This window comes from Crinia signifera, chromosome 4 (genome assembly GCF_055691185.1).
Source record: "Crinia signifera chromosome 4, ASM5569118v1, whole genome shotgun sequence".
Lineage (NCBI taxonomy): Eukaryota > Metazoa > Chordata > Amphibia > Anura > Myobatrachidae > Crinia > Crinia signifera.
The window spans coordinates 289,785,694-289,803,513 of NC_139220.1; the positions used below are offsets into that span (position 1 = coordinate 289,785,694).

The 17,820-nt window shown below is 47.7% G+C and overlaps 1 protein-coding gene across 6 annotated transcripts in view; it reads left to right on the forward strand.

The window, feature by feature from the left end:
- Nucleotides 1-17,820, forward strand: part of LOC146075597 (serine/threonine-protein kinase N1-like) — a 91,251-nt gene that overhangs the window by 60,012 nt on the left and 13,419 nt on the right. For all 6 annotated transcript variants that reach the window (XR_014473600.1, XM_083184981.1, XM_083184980.1 and 3 more), the window contains 5 exons: nucleotides 2,824-2,967; nucleotides 5,249-5,324; nucleotides 11,442-11,556; nucleotides 11,746-11,800; nucleotides 17,501-17,556. Coding sequence is in view for 5 of the 6 variants with exons in the window: in XM_083184981.1 (XP_083041107.1) it covers nucleotides 2,824-2,967; nucleotides 5,249-5,324; nucleotides 11,442-11,556; nucleotides 11,746-11,800; nucleotides 17,501-17,556 (446 nt within the window). In the remaining variant the exon portion in view is untranslated. The remainder of the gene's footprint in view (nucleotides 1-2,823; nucleotides 2,968-5,248; nucleotides 5,325-11,441; nucleotides 11,557-11,745; nucleotides 11,801-17,500; nucleotides 17,557-17,820) is intronic.

Here is a 17,820-nt window from a genome sequence, read left to right on the forward strand (position 1 = left end):
CCGATATGAGGTGTATGGGGGCCTTAAGGGGAGATAGGAGAATTAAAAAGCAGAGAGGATTCAGGAGAGATAGAGTAGATTAAATAACTAGGGGACACAGACATTAGACTAGTATTAAAGATAGAGGAGATGAGACCAGTAAGAGACATAGAGGAGATGAGACCAGTAAGAGACATAGAGGAGATGAGACCAGTAAGAGACATAGAGGAGATGAGACCAGTAAGAGACATAGAGGAGATGAGACCAGTAAGAGACATAGAGGAGATGAGACCAGTAAGAGACATAGAGGAGATGAGACTAGTGAGAGACATAGAGGAGATGAGAATAGACAGAGAGAGACAAGAGGTGATGAGACTAGTGAGAGACATAGAGGAGATGAGACAAGTAAGAGACATAGAGGAGATGAGACTAGTAATAGACATATAGAAGATGAGAATAGAGAGAGAGACAAGAGCAGATGGTATTAGTTAGAGAGATAGAGGAGATGAGACTAGTGAGAGACATAGAGGAGATGAGACTAGTGAGAGACATAGAGGAAATGAGACTAGTGAGAGACATAGAGGAGGTGAGACTAGTGATAGAGGAGATGAGACTATTGAGACACAATAGGAGATGAGACTAGTGATAGAGATGAGACTCGTGATAGAGGATATGAGACTAACAAGAGACAAGAGGAGATATGAGTGGTCAGATACATGGAGGAGATACAAATGGTGACATACATAGAGGAGATGAGACCAGTAGGAGACATAGAGGAGATGAGAGTAGCCAGACAAGAGGAGATACGAGTGTTGAGAGACATAGAGGAGATGAGAATAGTGAGAGACATAGAGGAGATGAGACCAGCAAGAGACATAGAGGAGATACTGTACATAGAGGAGATGAGAATAGTGAGAGACATAGAGGAGATGAGACTAGCAAGAGACATAGAGGAGATACTGTACATAGAGGAGATACATAGGTGAGATGAGACTAGCGAGAGACATAGAGGAGATGAGACTAGTGATAAAAGAGATGAGACCAGTGAGAGACATAGAGGAGATGAGACCAGTGAGAGACAAAGGCAAGTATTCAATGGTTGGAATCGTGGACAGCAGCGAAACCTGTGTAGGATTCGCTGCACTTTCGCCCCAATTCTCCCTGTAGGGCGATTCGCCGGGCAGCCCCCCCCCCCCCCCCCACCCCCCCCCCACCCGGTGAATGCCGCCTGGGAGCTGGGGTACGGCTGCATGCAGGGAGATGGAAGCCTAACTGCCTGCGCCGGACACTGTGGGGGTGAAGGAGGGCTGTCGGGGACACAGGGAGAGCCCCCAGAGCTGGCAGGGGGCTGTGCTAGGGAGCCGCTACACTCACTGGTCCCGATTGTGCATATGTAATGATCGGAACCAGTGTGCAGTGAATAAATGAATATTAATGAGCGGCTCCCGGAGTGAAAACAGCCCGATTCGCCGAAAAAACGGTGAATCGGGAGCATTGAATACTGGCCATAGAAGAGATGAGAATAGAGCTATAGGAGATGAGGCAAGATGAGACTAGTGATAAAGGAGATGAGACCAGTGAGAGACATAGAAGAGATGAGAATAGAGCTATAGGAGATGAGGCAAGAGGAGACTAGTGAGATCCATAGTTTATGAAACAGGAGAGAAGGATATAGGAGATACTATAAGATAAGAGAAATATAAAAAGAAAATAATTCTAGTGAGAGAAATAGAGAATAGTTAGAGCAGGACTGAGCAGGAGGTAAAGGGGTACTTGTGTATTTTGGCGGCGCCCGATTTGTGCATCGTACGATGATCGTATCGCATCGCATGCCATTTACCCGATGGCATGCGATGCGATACGATTTTGACCCCCTATACGATGAAAAATCGTATAAGCACCCTAAAGGGTGCTTTTGAGCACCCTAATGGGTGCTTACAGTGTTAAATGCACCCCCACGCCACCCCCCCACTATAAACGTGAACCCGAAGCGTGGCGAACCTTTTCATATCCCCACTATCCACGTTGGCGTGGAGTTGAGAATAGAATAGTGTGGCGAGCGCAGCGAGCCACCGAGCCCGAAGCGTGGCGAGCGGATGCGGATACCTGTGAAGCCCGCGAAGGGACGCGTTTACCTGTGAAGGTATCCGCGTCCCCTCGCGGGGCTCGCCGCGCTTCGCTCGCCACGCTTCGGGCTCCGGGGCTCGCTGCGCTCACCACACTATTCTATTCTCAACTCCACGCCGACGTGGATAGTGGGGGTATTAAAAGGTCGTAGGACGCGTACCGCCACCCCTCGCGGGCTCGCTGCGCTCGCCACGCTTCGGGTTCACGTTTATAGTGGGGGGGGGGCGTGGGGGTGCATTTAACATTGTAAGCACCCATTAGGGTGCTTAACATTGTATAAGCACCCATTAGGGTGCTTATACAATGTTTAATCGCATCGCATCGTATGGCATTGTATGCCATGTCCAATGGCATACAATTTGAAAATTGTATGCCATCGTACACTAACCACCGAAATCGTGTCGCATCGCATACCATCGCATGCGTTATGGTATACGATACGATGGGCGCCGCCAAAATACACAAGTACCGGTAAAGGAGATAGGTTTATATAGGCATAGCTAGATTTATAGCTGGATCTTTTAAGAAGGGGTTTCCATTACTGTACAGTATATACTATTAATCCTCCTCTTATTTTATTTTCACCCTACTGGAAAGTATTTTCTATTAATATAAGCCACACTACCATTGTATCTGTTATCCAGTAGCCTTCACTGGGTTTCAGGTCTCATGTATAAATGTATTTATGTATAGTGAATGTGTGTTCTCTACATACAGGCGCGGGAGCTTCAGGTCTCTGTGTACAGACGGGATTTCCGCTCTCTTTGTGCCATCAAGTATGTAAAGTTAGAAGAATTCCTAGATGACCAGAGGAATGAAACATATCTGGAACTGGAACCGCAGGGAATCCTTCTGTGTGAGGTACAGGCCTTATAGGGGAGAGTCAGGGTTTTGTTTCGAAAGGGCAAATAGTAGAATGCCCAGAATTCTTTGCACAGCAATAGAGCAGTATCTCTAATGATGGCATTTTCAGCGACTAAGAACGGCCATGTTCATTTGGGAAGCGGTCAGATCAGACTTAGGTCGACCCCGGAAGGTCGACTGGCCCCAAGGTCGACATGGGTCAAGGTCGACATGGGCCAAGGTTGACATGGGTTTAGGTTGACATGACTTTTTCACTGTTTTATGAGCCGACATGTGCCGACAGGCGGTATTTCATGCCCTACCATCCACTAGGGCATGGTGGGAGAATAAAATAGTGTGCCGAGCGTAGCGAGGCACTGTGCCCGAAGCATTGCGAGCGAAGCGAGGGGCTGCGGTTCAACTCCAACTGTGTCCATGTCGACTGTGTCGACATTCGGGTAAAAAAACCAGTGGAAAAACTCATGTCGACCTAATGACTGTCGATCTAAACCCATGTCGACCTTAAGTCATGTCGACATTGACCCATGTTGACCTTTAACCCTGTCGACCATGATGGGGCCAGTCGACCTTCCGGGGTCGACCTAATGACTGTAGACCTAAGTCTGTTGTGACAGATGTACCGCTTCCGTTCATTTTAAGTATAAAAGACCGGCAAACACTAAGGTAATTCATTTTCTCCTACTGCTGCATACATAATACACCCCTACACCCTCCATTGTCTGAGGCCAAGAGGGAAGACCGGAAACACTTCTGGATTAGTGCAGGGGTTCCCAACCTATTTTTCTCTCCCATACCCCTTGATTAGGATTTTCATTTACCCCTTCCTCTGAATATGAAATATCTACAGTACTTGTGAGTGGAGTGGAAGTGAGTGGAATGTGTGTACTTATATACAGGAGTAGAGGAAGAGTAGTGTGCGGGCAGGAACCAAGTCCCTCTGTGTCTGGTCGCTGGCTGTTTACTGTCTTCGGGGTTCCCGCTAACGCCTGTAGGGGTAATGCTGCTGCTTCCTCCACCCGTGTCAGCGCGGGGCAGATGATCACTGATGTCTGAGGGAGTGCGGGTAGCTCCCAGTGGATTGTTGGTAGGGCAAAAGCATGAGGAGATGCTGGTAATGCTGCAGACAGACGTGATGCAATGTGGTTCGTCTCCATGGCAATGGGAGACTTTTTTTGCCATCGGGAGATTTCTTCTTCCGCCATTACCAATGTTATGTTCAGGTGCCCTCTACCCCTCTGCAGCGTACCCCCCCAGGGGGTATGAGTACTCTAGGTTGAAAACCACTGGATTGGTGCGTTTCTTGCTGAATTAGGCTAATTTACCAACTCACAACCTAACAAGCATTATCGATGTATGAAGAGGTAGAGGAAGGGGAAGATACGGCTGTCCTGAACCAGTGTATCTCTACATCACAGTTCTATATCCCTGTTAGAGCCAATAAGCACAGCCAGCTGGTCAAATGTCACATTTTAATGACAGTATATCCTCTTTCCTGTATAAATTGTACCTTCAGTATATGGTGCTGCGTGATGATTGATCATTGCTTCTCTGTGTTGTGGCTATGTAACATCTGGCATATGCACTCTACCTCTTCATGCTTATATAAGTAAGATGTCCTGCAGCTGGCTTTCCCATCTCAGGTGCTTCCTGTGGTCAGACCACTGGGAGTTTGCACGTCAATATTGACCTTGGTGGTACATATAAGTTCATAAAACGTTTTGGGGCAGTTCATATCTCAGCACTGTACACGGCATTGCGGTAATGGTTGGATGAAGGCGCCTATGCAACCATTATATTTGCTTATTTTTCATCACACACTATAGAGGTGCACAGAAAATCAGAGAAGATCGCCAATCTTTTTTAATGGTACCTTGTGCAGCCAGATATTGTGGAGAATTACCCCCACCAAGTTTTTTTTTTTCTCCCTGAGTAGTATAGTGCCACATCTAGAGTTGTATGCTATGCTGATGACATCACCTCAGACCTTCAGTACTTGACATGAATCTCTATTGCATATAGGCAGCGAAGAGTACACAATTGGGAATGAGTTTTACGATGGCTCCGGCGGGCCTCTCATTGTATTTCTGGGTGACAGCTTCACTTGATAACATTAGCAGCTCTGTAGCCTAGGGATTTCAATTGCATTAGCATACATCTCTGAATTAGGCCCATAGCGTCATATACATTACATGTGTTCAATGATAGTGCCTGTTGAAAATGGTGTGCACTGTTGTACAGTCTATATGGTTCATATTACTATATTTATGTTGTTTTTCAGGTAGCATTTTATAACCCAGTAATAGAAAGATTTTCTAAACTGCGCCGACAGAAGAAGATTTTTTCCAAAGAGCAAGGTACCGTATACCTATCTGTCAGTCTATTTACCAGGGCGTATGCTGGGGGTGATTCTGGTTGGTTTGAAAAAGCCAACTCCTTATTCACTGGACAAACCATGTGCAGTGCAAATGGGGCGGATGTAACATGTGCAGAGTTACATTTGGGCGGGTTTTTTTTCAAACTGAAATCTAAATTGCAGTGTAAGTATAAAGCAGAAACACAATAACTCACCAAAATCTAACTCTCTCTGAACATGTTACATCTGCCCCACCTGCGGTGCAGAATGGTTTTGTCCATTAAAGAAGGAGTTTGCTTTTGCAAACCGAACAGAATCATTTTAGCATAAAAAAATAATAATAAAAAAAAAAAAATACAGACTCAACCTATCGACACAACCAACGGTCGACACAGCAGCAAAACACCAACAACAAACCAACCAGCAAATACAACACCCCAACAGATAAAACAAAAAGGACCCTAAACACAACAGTAGCAGCCACCTGTCGACACAAACAGATGTCAGAAATCTGTCGGCACACCGGCAGAAACTCACCACCAAAAGAAGCACCAGCAAAAAGTGATTGACAGCCCAACAGGACCAATCACAACAGAGAACAACCGACCACTCAGAAGCAAGATCAAACAACCAATGAGAAAGAGACAAACACGAAACCTCCCACCAAACTCCCGCCCACCTCTAATAAAGACAGCCTCATGGAGCACACTCTGCAAACTCCCTAGAAGAAGGCCCATCCAAAGGCCGAAACGCGTTGGAGAGAGAGACACCAAGGAACCAAAAAGCACCCACAATCCACAGCCTTCCCAAGAACCCTGAAGAGAAGGGAAAAAAAAAAAAAACCCACCCCTTCACCAGCCAGGGGCCTGCACAAATCAACAACAGCAGAGAAAGATTGGAACAGCCGGCAAACATCACCCGCAGTGATCCGAGACCACCAACTGACTGCATCACAAAGAGCGAGGACACGGAGAAGACCAAACAGCTGAAGAACACCGGCGGGTGCAGAGACTCGCAGCACGGGCATAACGGAGAGGGAGTAGGTGAGTAGGCACTCTGTCGGCAGGAGAGCGCAGCGGCAGGCGGCTAATCAGCGCCAACCGCTCCCGCCTCCCTGTCAGAAGAACCACGCTAGACCGAACAGGAGTGACAGACAGCGCAGCAACCTGGACGGCGAACGGCGCTGAACTGTCACCCTGAAGAGGAACGGCATAAGGTTCCTCCGGACCAACCACCGCCAACCCCCAACCCGCTAGTGCACCGCTACCACCCGCAGACCTGACATCCACGAAAACGGTCGACACGAACAACAGACAACACGAGAATACCAGCACCCCCTGACCAGCACGAGGAACCTGTAGATTCAAATCTACCGGGACGAGAAACAACATCCCCGCAAGGCAGCCCATCTCCGTTCAAGGACGCCCCCATCCACCTTCCTGCAGACCCCCTGTGCACCCCCACCTACACCGCCCAATACCCCTCACATACAGAAATATACATCTGCATTTATATGATTGCATTTATGAATCTGCATAGATGTGTTTGCATTTGTTAATCTGTACGTTTATCCTAATCCCCATTTCATTGTTTTATTTATTAGTAACAATATCCGTGGATACTAACACTGTATAAACCTATCTGTGAAAGCATTTGGAATGCATACAATGTTCACATTTATTCATGAGTAAAGTTACATTATTCTTCAAAATAGACCAGAGTTTCCAGTCATCATTTGTTCATATACATCACACCAGCAAAAAGGACTATAGGGGCAGAGCGCGGCACCACTACCCTCTTCTGTATTTATCAAAACTAGCCGTGCCAGGTCAAACGGCTGGTGCCGCCGCTAGCACCGAACAAAGCACAGTGCGCAGGTTACCCCCAAGTATCTACAGTTACCGATCGACCAACAACCAGCAGCAAGTGCTCACCCATGGGAATCAGTGACATCAGAAAAAACAGGGATCAAAGGGCGCAAGATGCTTTTGCCACAATAACAGATCACCTACCAACAAGAGACAACAAAGACAGATTCTGCAACAGCTTCCTACACCTGGAACGCCTATTAAACAAAGAAACACAATTATGGTGGGACACACAGACCCTTAAATGGTACACAGAAAATTCCATCATACCAAAGGGATTGCGAATCAAGAAATCCCCAACACACAATCAAGATGACAAGGAATTCATGAACAAATGGGACACCATCCTAAAGGATTGCTCAACAAAACTGATAGTACTATTAATAGAAGATAACGATACAAAACTAACTGATTTGGACAAAGAAATAACACAACTCGACAAAGATCTGGAACACTACAAAGAACAAGCAGAATTCATCACGCTATCCACCCTCACCTTCAACCGCCTACAAAGAAACGAAAACAAGATCATCCACACAAAAAGGAAGAAAATTATACGAGACAAATACAACATCAACAGAACCAAGAAACAGGTAGAAAAAACTAAAGTAAAGAAACAGACAGACAAACCAAAACACAAGAAAACGAAAAAAACAAAAACTCCAATCAAAGAAACAGACAGAGACGGACACAACAAACGAAGCCCGGTATACAAAAGACTCAACCTAACATACCAACAATACATGTCCAAACTCCATAGAAACGAAAAACACAAAGAAGAGCCCAAACAACAACAAGAAAAAACAGAACAACAAATAACAGAACGAGAAGAGATAGAACAAGAAACCTCAGTACAAGACACCACCTTTGAGAGCACCTCCACGGAAATATCCTTCTCCATACACGAAATAGACGAAGATCAACATTACGCCCGCCTAGCAAGAGCATCGCTAGGATTAGGGTGGGACAACAGCAGCATAACCAGCACACTGTACAATACCGAGAACAACCAAAGAAAAGAGCACACAACCCTGAAGACAGACACAAGCCGAAACTCAGATGAGGAATACACCGAGTTAGACGATACACCATCAATCAACCCCACACCGATCCTCGACCTAATCCCAATCACCACAAGCCCGACACCAAGAAATCCACCAACAACAGATACCGAGACACCTGAAGATCAAGAAGCAACGACATCCGAGAAACAACAAGAAGACACACAAGAAAAACAAGTTACAATACACCCCCTTTTTTTAGAGAAGAATCGGGGCACCAAACCCCCGAACATCAGACAAAGCAAAAGAACAAAAACCCACCCAAAAAAACATGAAGAGGCTGCAGAGGCGGGGACAAACAGCAAAAAACAGAGGAAAACCAACCACAAGGGACGAAGATAGGGAAAGGTATCTTCAACCTGAGTGATCAAGAAATATCAATGGAACACATGAAAATACTCGACAAGGGCCTCAAGTTCGCACCCACAAACAAGCTGAACAAATTCCAGACCTACTTGGACTTACACAACTTTGCACGCAAACTCTCATTAAGGAAATTCTTCACCAACATAACACCAGTCGAAATAAAAAACCAAGGACCTCACAAACACACCAATCTTAAGCCCCCCTCAAACTTCTACCCCAGCCACGTCAATGGACCACAAGTTAACGCATTTGTCAAAATGGTAGAAAAGGACCTGGAACTATTACAACCAAAAAAGAAAAAGAACACAAACAATCTAACAAAGAAAGAACTGACAGCGCTACAAGAACTACAAGACAACAAATCACTAATCATCAAACCAGCAGACAAAGGAGGAGGGACAGTAATACTAAACAAATCAGATTACCTGGAAGAAGCACACAGGATCCTAAACGATGCAAACACATATACCAAACTAGATACGGATCCAACACAATCATACAAAAAACTGCTGGACACCCACCTACAAAAGGGACTAAACGAAGGAATACTAAACCAACAGGAATTCAAATTCATTCAAAACAATCATCCAATCATCCCAGTATTCTATTACCTACCAAAAGTCCACAAAAATCCAGAACACCCACCAGGAAGACCAATAATCTCTGGAATATCATCACTCACGTCAAACCTATCAGAATACCTAGATACCATCTTGCAACCCTATGTACAAAAACAGAAATCCTACCTGAGAGACACAACGGACACACTAAACAGACTCAAAGACATCGAGTGGAAAGAAGACCTATGGTTGGGAACATCAGACATCACCTCCCTATATTCAGTCATCAATCACGACCAAGGAGCAGCCAGCATCAGGTACCACCTCGAACAAGATCAATCCATCAACAAAGAATACCGAGACTTCATCATATCCAGCATCACATTCATCTTACAGCACAACTATGTTTGGTTCGAGAACCAATTCTATAAACAGACAACCGGGACCGCAATGGGTACGAAATTTGCACCAAGTTATGCAAACCTATTTATGAGCTGGTGGGAGGACCAATACATATGGAATGAGCACGACTTCAGAGAGAACCTCCTCCTGTGGGCAAGGTATATCGACGATATTGTGTTTATCTGGAAGGGCAGCGAAGCATCACTACAAACATTTCTAGAATACATCAACAAAAACAACAGCAACTTAAAATTCACCACTGAATACAGCAAATCACAAGTCAACTTCTTAGACCTACAGATATTTATCGACGAAGCAAAAATACAAACAAAAACCTACAGAAAAACAGTGGACGTCAACAGCTTCATACTCACAACAAGCGGACACCATCCCCAATGGCTACAAACAATTCCAAAAAGCCAATACTTAAGAATACGCCGCAACTGCTCCAGAACATCTGATTTCAAAACCCAAAGTGAAGAACTGACATTGCAATTCAAAGAAAAAGAATACACACAAAAACACCTGGAGAAAACACTGAAAGAAATAGAATCAATTGAAAGAGAAGAACTACTGAAATACAAGACAAAAACAGACTACAGCAAAGAAACAACAGAACCCCTCTTCATCACAAACTTCTCCGAACAATCAACCGACATACAAAAAATCATCAAGAATCAGCGCCAACCGCTCCCGCCTCCCTGTCAGAAGAACCACGCTAGACCGAACAGGAGTGACAGACAGCGCAGCAACCTGGACGGCGAACGGCGCTGAACTGTCACCCTGAAGAGGAACGGCATAAGGTTCCTCCGGACCAACCACCGCCAACCCCCAACCCGCTAGTGCACCGCTACCACCCGCAGACCTGACATCCACGAAAACGGTCGACACGAACAACAGACAACACGAGAATACCAGCACCCCCTGACCAGCACGAGGAACCTGTAGATTCAAATCTACCGGGACGAGAAACAACATCCCCGCAAGGCAGCCCATCTCCGTTCAAGGACGCCCCCATCCACCTTCCTGCAGACCCCCTGTGCACCCCCACCTACACCGCCCAATACCCCTCACATACAGAAATATACATCTGCATTTATATGATTGCATTTATGAATCTGCATAGATGTGTTTGCATTTGTTAATCTGTACGTTTATCCTAATCCCCATTTCATTGTTTTATTTATTAGTAACAATATCCGTGGATACTAACACTGTATAAACCTATCTGTGAAAGCATTTGGAATGCATACAATGTTCACATTTATTCATGAGTAAAGTTACATTATTCTTCAAAATAGACCAGAGTTTCCAGTCATCATTTGTTCATATACATCACACCAGCAAAAAGGACTATAGGGGCAGAGCGCGGCACCACTACCCTCTTCTGTATTTATCAAGGATGTTAACACCTCAACCCATATCTGGTGACATTTTCTTAAAATACTGGCTTTTATATAAAAAAAAAAGGATATTGGTTCACCAGAGCTGGCACCTACTAATTATATTAGCTACAGTATATGTCATTTTCAGTAAGTCCGTCAGGATTACAGGTTATAGAAGCTGGCCAGCAGAGGTCCCCACGGTTGAACAAATCTAAAGCATTGCCAGCTCGGGTTGATGAATCCCTTCAGTTGTTCACGATCACAAGTTACAGTATCTTCTAACACTTATACATATGCTGATACATCTATTCTGGTAATTTGTCTCATTTAGCTACATTTATTCTCTAAATGTATTTGCTGTTATTACCAGTTTTTACTCTGTTATGATGAATGTGAGCATTGTTTATACAGTATGTACATGTTACATCTTTTATAATACTGTGCCAGTGATATATTGAGACCACATTCATACACAGGCAAAGGCTTTCTCCGTGCCCGACAGATGAACATTGATCCTTTAACGTGGCTTCGCATTGTCCGCAGAGCCATCCCGGCCGGTTCTGGATCATACAGTCCCACTGAACGTGGAGCGTGAGTTGTGGTATTCCTTTAGCACCTGCTGTCTCTTCTATTTCCAACCAGGCTTCCTCTGTATTGCTCCATATCTTGGGCATGTATTCTACCATTGCTGGCTTGTTCTTACACTGTTTACACACTATATGAACTATGCTTCAATTCTTCAGTGTCCTGACTCACTCTCTGTATTAACCTGATCATTAGAGAACTACACCTGGATTCCCTATCACTGGAACCAAGTCCGGAAGTGAAAAACGAGGTGAGAACTGTCTGCTTATTTCATATTACGATAAATATGGTGGGGCTTATTCAGAAATAGATGGCAGAGAGATATTTACCCGAACCTTATTCCCAGGATAATACAGCACCTCATAGATGCACAGCTCGAGGCACAGGGAAACTATTTCACCCCCATTTTTAGACTTTCTTTTAGTAGCGCAGCAGAGTGATATGCTATAGTAGTTACTCACTGGTAGATAACATCAGTAACAGGCCAGTAATAATTAAGCCCAGTAACACTCCATCAGTAGCAATGCCCCAACAGGGGCGACACCCCTGGAATATTGTAAGGGAGATGTTGTAACACCTCCAAAATGATGTTCAAATTTGGTGATGTGGAGGTTTTCTACCTGCACTATAATAAACAAAAGGTCGACATGACAATGGTCGACACAGGAAGAGGTCGATGCGAGTTTTTCATAATTTGTTTTTAAAACCGACTTGTTCTTAGTTCACGGTACATGTGGGCATAGAGTGAGATTATAATAGTGTGTGCCCGGAGCATGGCGAGTGAATCGAGCTTTACACTAATTGGGGGTCCATGTGGACAAATGTCAACACAGACACAAAACACAAGCAAAAAACTTGTGTTGACCTTTTTTCTGTGTCGACCCTTTGGCATTGGCATGTCGACCTTTTACTTGTGTCGACCCTTTGTCAATGTGGACCTATTGCACGTTGACGTTTTCAATGTGTCGGCCCAGGGGCGTAACTAGATATTCATAGACCACATAGACAAAAGGGCCTCCTATTTAGGAACTGATGGGGATGCATTATGTAAAACATATTACTTAGACAGTAAAGATGGGCCCCCTTCAGCTCTGGGCCCCATAGCAGCTGCACCCCATGCACCAATGGTAGTTAAGTCCTTGTGTCAGCCTATTGCCTGTCGACCAATAGTGGTTGACCTTTTGACTATCTATACCAGGGGTGTCCAAACTTTTTGCGACAAGGGCCATATTTGGTTAGGTGAAAATGTGTGGGGGACGACCATTCAGACTGACATTCTTTGAATCATTAATCACATCAGAATAATCCCCCACTCTGCCCCCATTCACTCTATGTCCCCCAGCCTGCCCCTTCACTGTATTTCCCCCAGGCTGCCCCATTCACTGTATGTCCCCAGCCTGCCCCTCCTTCACTGTATGTCCCCATTCACTGTATGTTCCCCACTCTGCACCCATTCACTCTGTCCCCCAGCCTGCCCCCTTCTCTTAATGTCCATCAGTGCCTCCATTCACTGTATGTCCCCCAGCCTGGCCCTCCTTCACTGTATGTCCCCCACTCTGCCCCTTCCCTTCTCTGTATGTTTCCCAGCCCCTTGTGTGAGCCATAGGAAGGAGAGGCAAAGCAGGCACTGCAAGGACAGGAGATGCTTGGGTTCTCGCTGCTGCCCTCCTCCGCTCTGCATGTTACGGGAGCAAGCTTCCCCCTTGCTGCCCCCCTCCCCAAACACTGCTGTCACTGTGATTGTGGAGTAGGGTGATATACGATTGCAGCAGCAGGGGTAAGACGCCAAACACATCTGACTGTGGCGGCCGGCACCTCCTCACTGCAGCAGACAGCAAGGTAAAGGCGCGCTCGCCGGGGCCCCACCTTTAGTGTCCTGTGCTTCCCACATCTGATGCTCTGCCCGCTTCCAGCTGGAGGCTGTGGGCCACTTGAAATGACAGTACGGGCCGCATTTGGCCCCCGGGCCTGACTTTGGACATGCCTGATCTATACACTGTAGACCTTTAATCCAGAACCCTTTACTTGTGCGTGCTATGGGAGAAATGGTCATTTCCTGAGCATGCTCAGTGTGCAGTCCTTTGGTAAATGCTTGTTGTTCCTGTGACGCTCTCAGCCGCTGCTCATTTACCAATCCGTAGCCTAGTTATATACCACCCTGAGACCTTGTAACTGACTCCATTTATGTGTTTGCAGCATCTCTGCACTTTGACTATAACCTTGAATTTGGATTGTGTGCATGATGCTGATTTCTCTGCTTCCTCACTCCAACTTCTTCATGTGCTTTATGTCTGCACTTTGACTTTGGTCCCTTTGTATCTTGATTCTTAAGTACTTACAGGTCTATTCATGTACTGTAACCGAAAAAAAAACTCTCCAGCAACTGTGGGTAGTTTCTATGGCGATGGGACTTCTGTATCATCATGCTCCAAATGTAGCTGCTGCCTGGCCAGATGTCTATGGCGATAGTTCATTTACAGTTTATATGTCTGTTTATATTTTTCTATTTGGAATTAATGTAACTGTGGACACACTGTCAATATGTGATCCAGCCAGGCCGATCACACATGTAGAGATCATCTATACATATACAGTATGTGATCAGCCTTGCTGATGCACCTACAGTATACTTTGATTAGAACTGCCAGCTATTGTCACTGGGAGCTGGATGTCATTCAGCTTCTGCTGATATATATTATGGCAATTGTAGCATTAACAGTAGAGGCCTCAGCCTGAATCTAATTCCAGTGCTCCTGCCTGCATGGTTCTGCAAAGCAAACTCCTGTCCTAATGGACAAAACCATGTGCAGTGCAGGTGGGGCAGATGTAACATGTGCAGAGAGTTACATTTGGGGGAGGTGTTAAACTGAAATCTCAATTGCAGTGTAAGAATAAAAGCCAATATTTATTTTGCATAGAAACAAAATAACTCACCCAAATCTAAAGGTGCCTATACACTTGTCTGATTTGGGATGATTGTGCCAGATCCAGACGGATCCGGCTGAGAATTCGGCCCAAATCGGATGTGTTTGAAACCTCATCCAACCCGATTCGCGGTCCCGTGAGCATTGGGTCGGACCCTACAGATTGACCCTGCTGCAGGTTCAATCTGTCGGATTGGACCCATCAGCGGTACATTGTGAGTGCTTTTTGGCACGCACGATGTGTTGGTCCGATCCGTAGGTGTGTGACAGCGGTGAACAGGGGGTGCCACCATTAGGCAGCTTTAGACATTTGCCTGGGGTGCCAGCCACTGGAGGGCGGCACTTAGGAGCAGCCACCCCCCCTCAGTGTGGAGCCTGGTGAGCGACACCCCCTGTGGACCTGGAGCAGGTCGGCGGCGTGTGAGCGGTGGGGCTGCCGCACCCCCCTTCCCTTGTGGAGCAGCCAGGTGAGTGGCGCCGCAAACCCTCCTCCCTCCCTCCCCTGCAGCAGATCAGAGGAGGTGTGGCCGCACACACCCCTCATCACCCCGTGGAATGTGTTGGTGGTGCTCAGAGGCGGCCGCAGACACGAACCCCGCCAGTGAAGCAGTACGGCTGGACACCCCCCCCCCCCCCACACCCCGCGTCTGTGTAGCGATATGGCCGGAAACCCCCCCCCCTGCCGTGAGTGGCGCCCGCAACACCCCACCCCCCGGAGCGTCCCGGCACCTTAAAAAAATGTGAAACTTGATTGGTTCTCCTTTGCCATTGATGTAGGGAAACCATCTGGTCCTCCCACATCGATGGCAAAAGTATTCAACATCGGCCATAGACCATCGATGATTTGAAATCATTGATGGTCGATGGGCATTCCTAGAACTGGAGAAGGGTGGGGGACAGTATGCAGCTCCCGGCAGTGGGTGAGCGTCTCCTCGCACTGGGAGGGAGTAAGGGAGCGTATGAGAGCAGGAGGCTGTATAATAGTGGTATGTGGGCAAGACATTGATAAAAGTTGTGGCGCTGGTGCAGAGGACCGTGGGGACACTTCTGGCAGTGGGGGAACCTGCAGTGCAGCAGCCAGGGTCGGATTTCCCACCTAGGGGCGGCACCTGCTTGTGGCGGTACAGGATCCCCCATTCTCACGGGGGTATGTGAAATGCAGGAGCGGGGTCGCGGAGGTCTGCTGGGGGGGGAATTGCCGGAAAGGGGTCAGGGGGGGGTGCGGGGATCTGCGATTAGCGGAAGGGGGCGCCTCCGCCCCCTCCCGCTAATCGCTGGAAGGGGGGTCTGCAAATTGCGGGAGGGGAGTTGTGGGGGTCAGTGAATTGTGGGAGGGGGGGTTGTGGGGGTCCGTGAATCGCGGGAGGGGCGCGCAGGCTGCCGTGAATCGCGGGAGGGGGGGCGCGGGGGTCCGCGAATCGCGGGAGGGGGGTGCGGGGGTGCCGTGAATTGTGGGAGGGGTGTGTGAATCACGGGGGGTCAGGAATCGCGGGGGGGCGTGAATCGCGGGAGGGGTCCGCAAATTCCGAGGGGCGCGAATCGTGGGAGGGGGGGGGTCAGGGCCGGCTAGAATAGTGGGGGGTACAAATCACAGGAGGGGGGTGCCGTGAATTGCGGGAGGTGGCGGGGTTTGCAAATTGCGGGAGGGGGGCGCAGCGAATCAAGGGAGGGGGCGCGGCGAGTCTCAGAAGGGGGAGCGGGGATGCCGTGAATCGCGGGGGTACCACGGATCTCGGGAGGGGGGTCGTGTGGGGCTGAAAATCGCGGGGGGCGCCTTGAATAGCCGGAGGGGGGGCGCGAATCGCGGGAGGGGGCTTGGGTCCGCAAATTACGGGAGGGGGGGCGCCGTGAATCGCTGGAGGGGGGTCGCGGGGGAGTGCCACGAATCGCGGGAGGAGGGTTGTGGGGGTCCTGTGAATCGCGGGAGGGGGGTTGCGGTGGTACCGCGAGTCGCGGGGAGGGGGGTTGCGGTGGTACCGCGAGTCGCGGGAGGGGGGGTCGCATGGGGCTGCAAATCGCGGGGGGCGCCGTAAATAGCCGGAGGTGGGGGGGGGGGCGCGAATCGCGGGAGGGTGGCTTGGCTCTGCAAATTACGGGAGGTGGGGTCGCCGTAAATCGCTGGAGGGGGATCGCGGCGGTTGACACGAACTGCGGGGGGGGGGGTTGTGGGTGTCCCGTGAATCGCGGGACGGGGGGTCGCGGGTGGGGGGGTTGCTGGCAGGGGGGGGGGAGTAATGGGGGATGGTGGGTGTGTACTGTAGCCCTGGCTGGGCAGGGGGAGGTGATGTCAAGGGGGTGGGGTGTGTAGAACGTTATACACATTGAACACTTTTCCCTGGGGGGGCGGGTTTGTGTATCCTGCTGGGCGGGAACGTTATATACACAGGGGATGAGTGACAGATCTGGCTAAATATATAAGAGATTACATATACAGTATACATTACATACCTCTTAGTTGTCTTAATTTTTACTAGACTGTTCCAATGCACCAACTACAAAAAGGGGCAGATTTTCATCCGAAACTTATCCGTTCTGGGTAGAGCAAATGATGTCCTGACTTGGCATGTGTTGGGAGGTACGAATCAATGGGGACAATTCAGACCGGATGGCATGGCTGCAAATTTGCACAGTGACCGATTATCAATAGACTACGCATGCGAATGGGCTGCAATGCGCATGTACTAAGCCATCCAGGGATGAAATCCTGCTACTTTTTTTATTCGCAATGGGATTGGCAGGAAGTAGGCGCCTGTGGGCGGTAACCGACTATTTCATGGGAGTGCCAAGACAAACGCTGGGAGTGTCAGGGAAAATGCATGCGTGGCTAAACGTTTTTTGGGGGTGTGCGTCATCGCGTTCACCGAGTAAGTCTCTGGCTACTCTGAGACTGCGATGAGTGGTGACCATTGCAAAAATCAACATGCGACCAGGACTGAATTACCACCAATGTTCCGATCATCCTTAAATCATTCTATATAATATAGTATTGTAAGTAAGACACTGCACTGATGTCATCTAATTCACAGGTGGATCACCCAGTAATAAAGCAAAGTCCCGCTGCAAGAAAGGACAGCCAGAGAAGGTTAGTGTGCACAATCCATCTATAGAAATGTCAGTCTTTTTATATGGTGCCTCCTCATGTGGAAAACTTAGTCAATACCAACAAAGAGTATTTTTCCCTTTTTTTTAAATATTTTTTGTTGTTGCCCCTGTCCTTCTGTTGGGAGGTGTAGATAGACACCTGAAGAAGAGGCGACAACCCTGGAATATTGTAAAAGTGGGTACACATGGTAGGATTTTGCTTGCAATTCGATCCCGATTCGATTGGACTGATAAACAAGTTTTA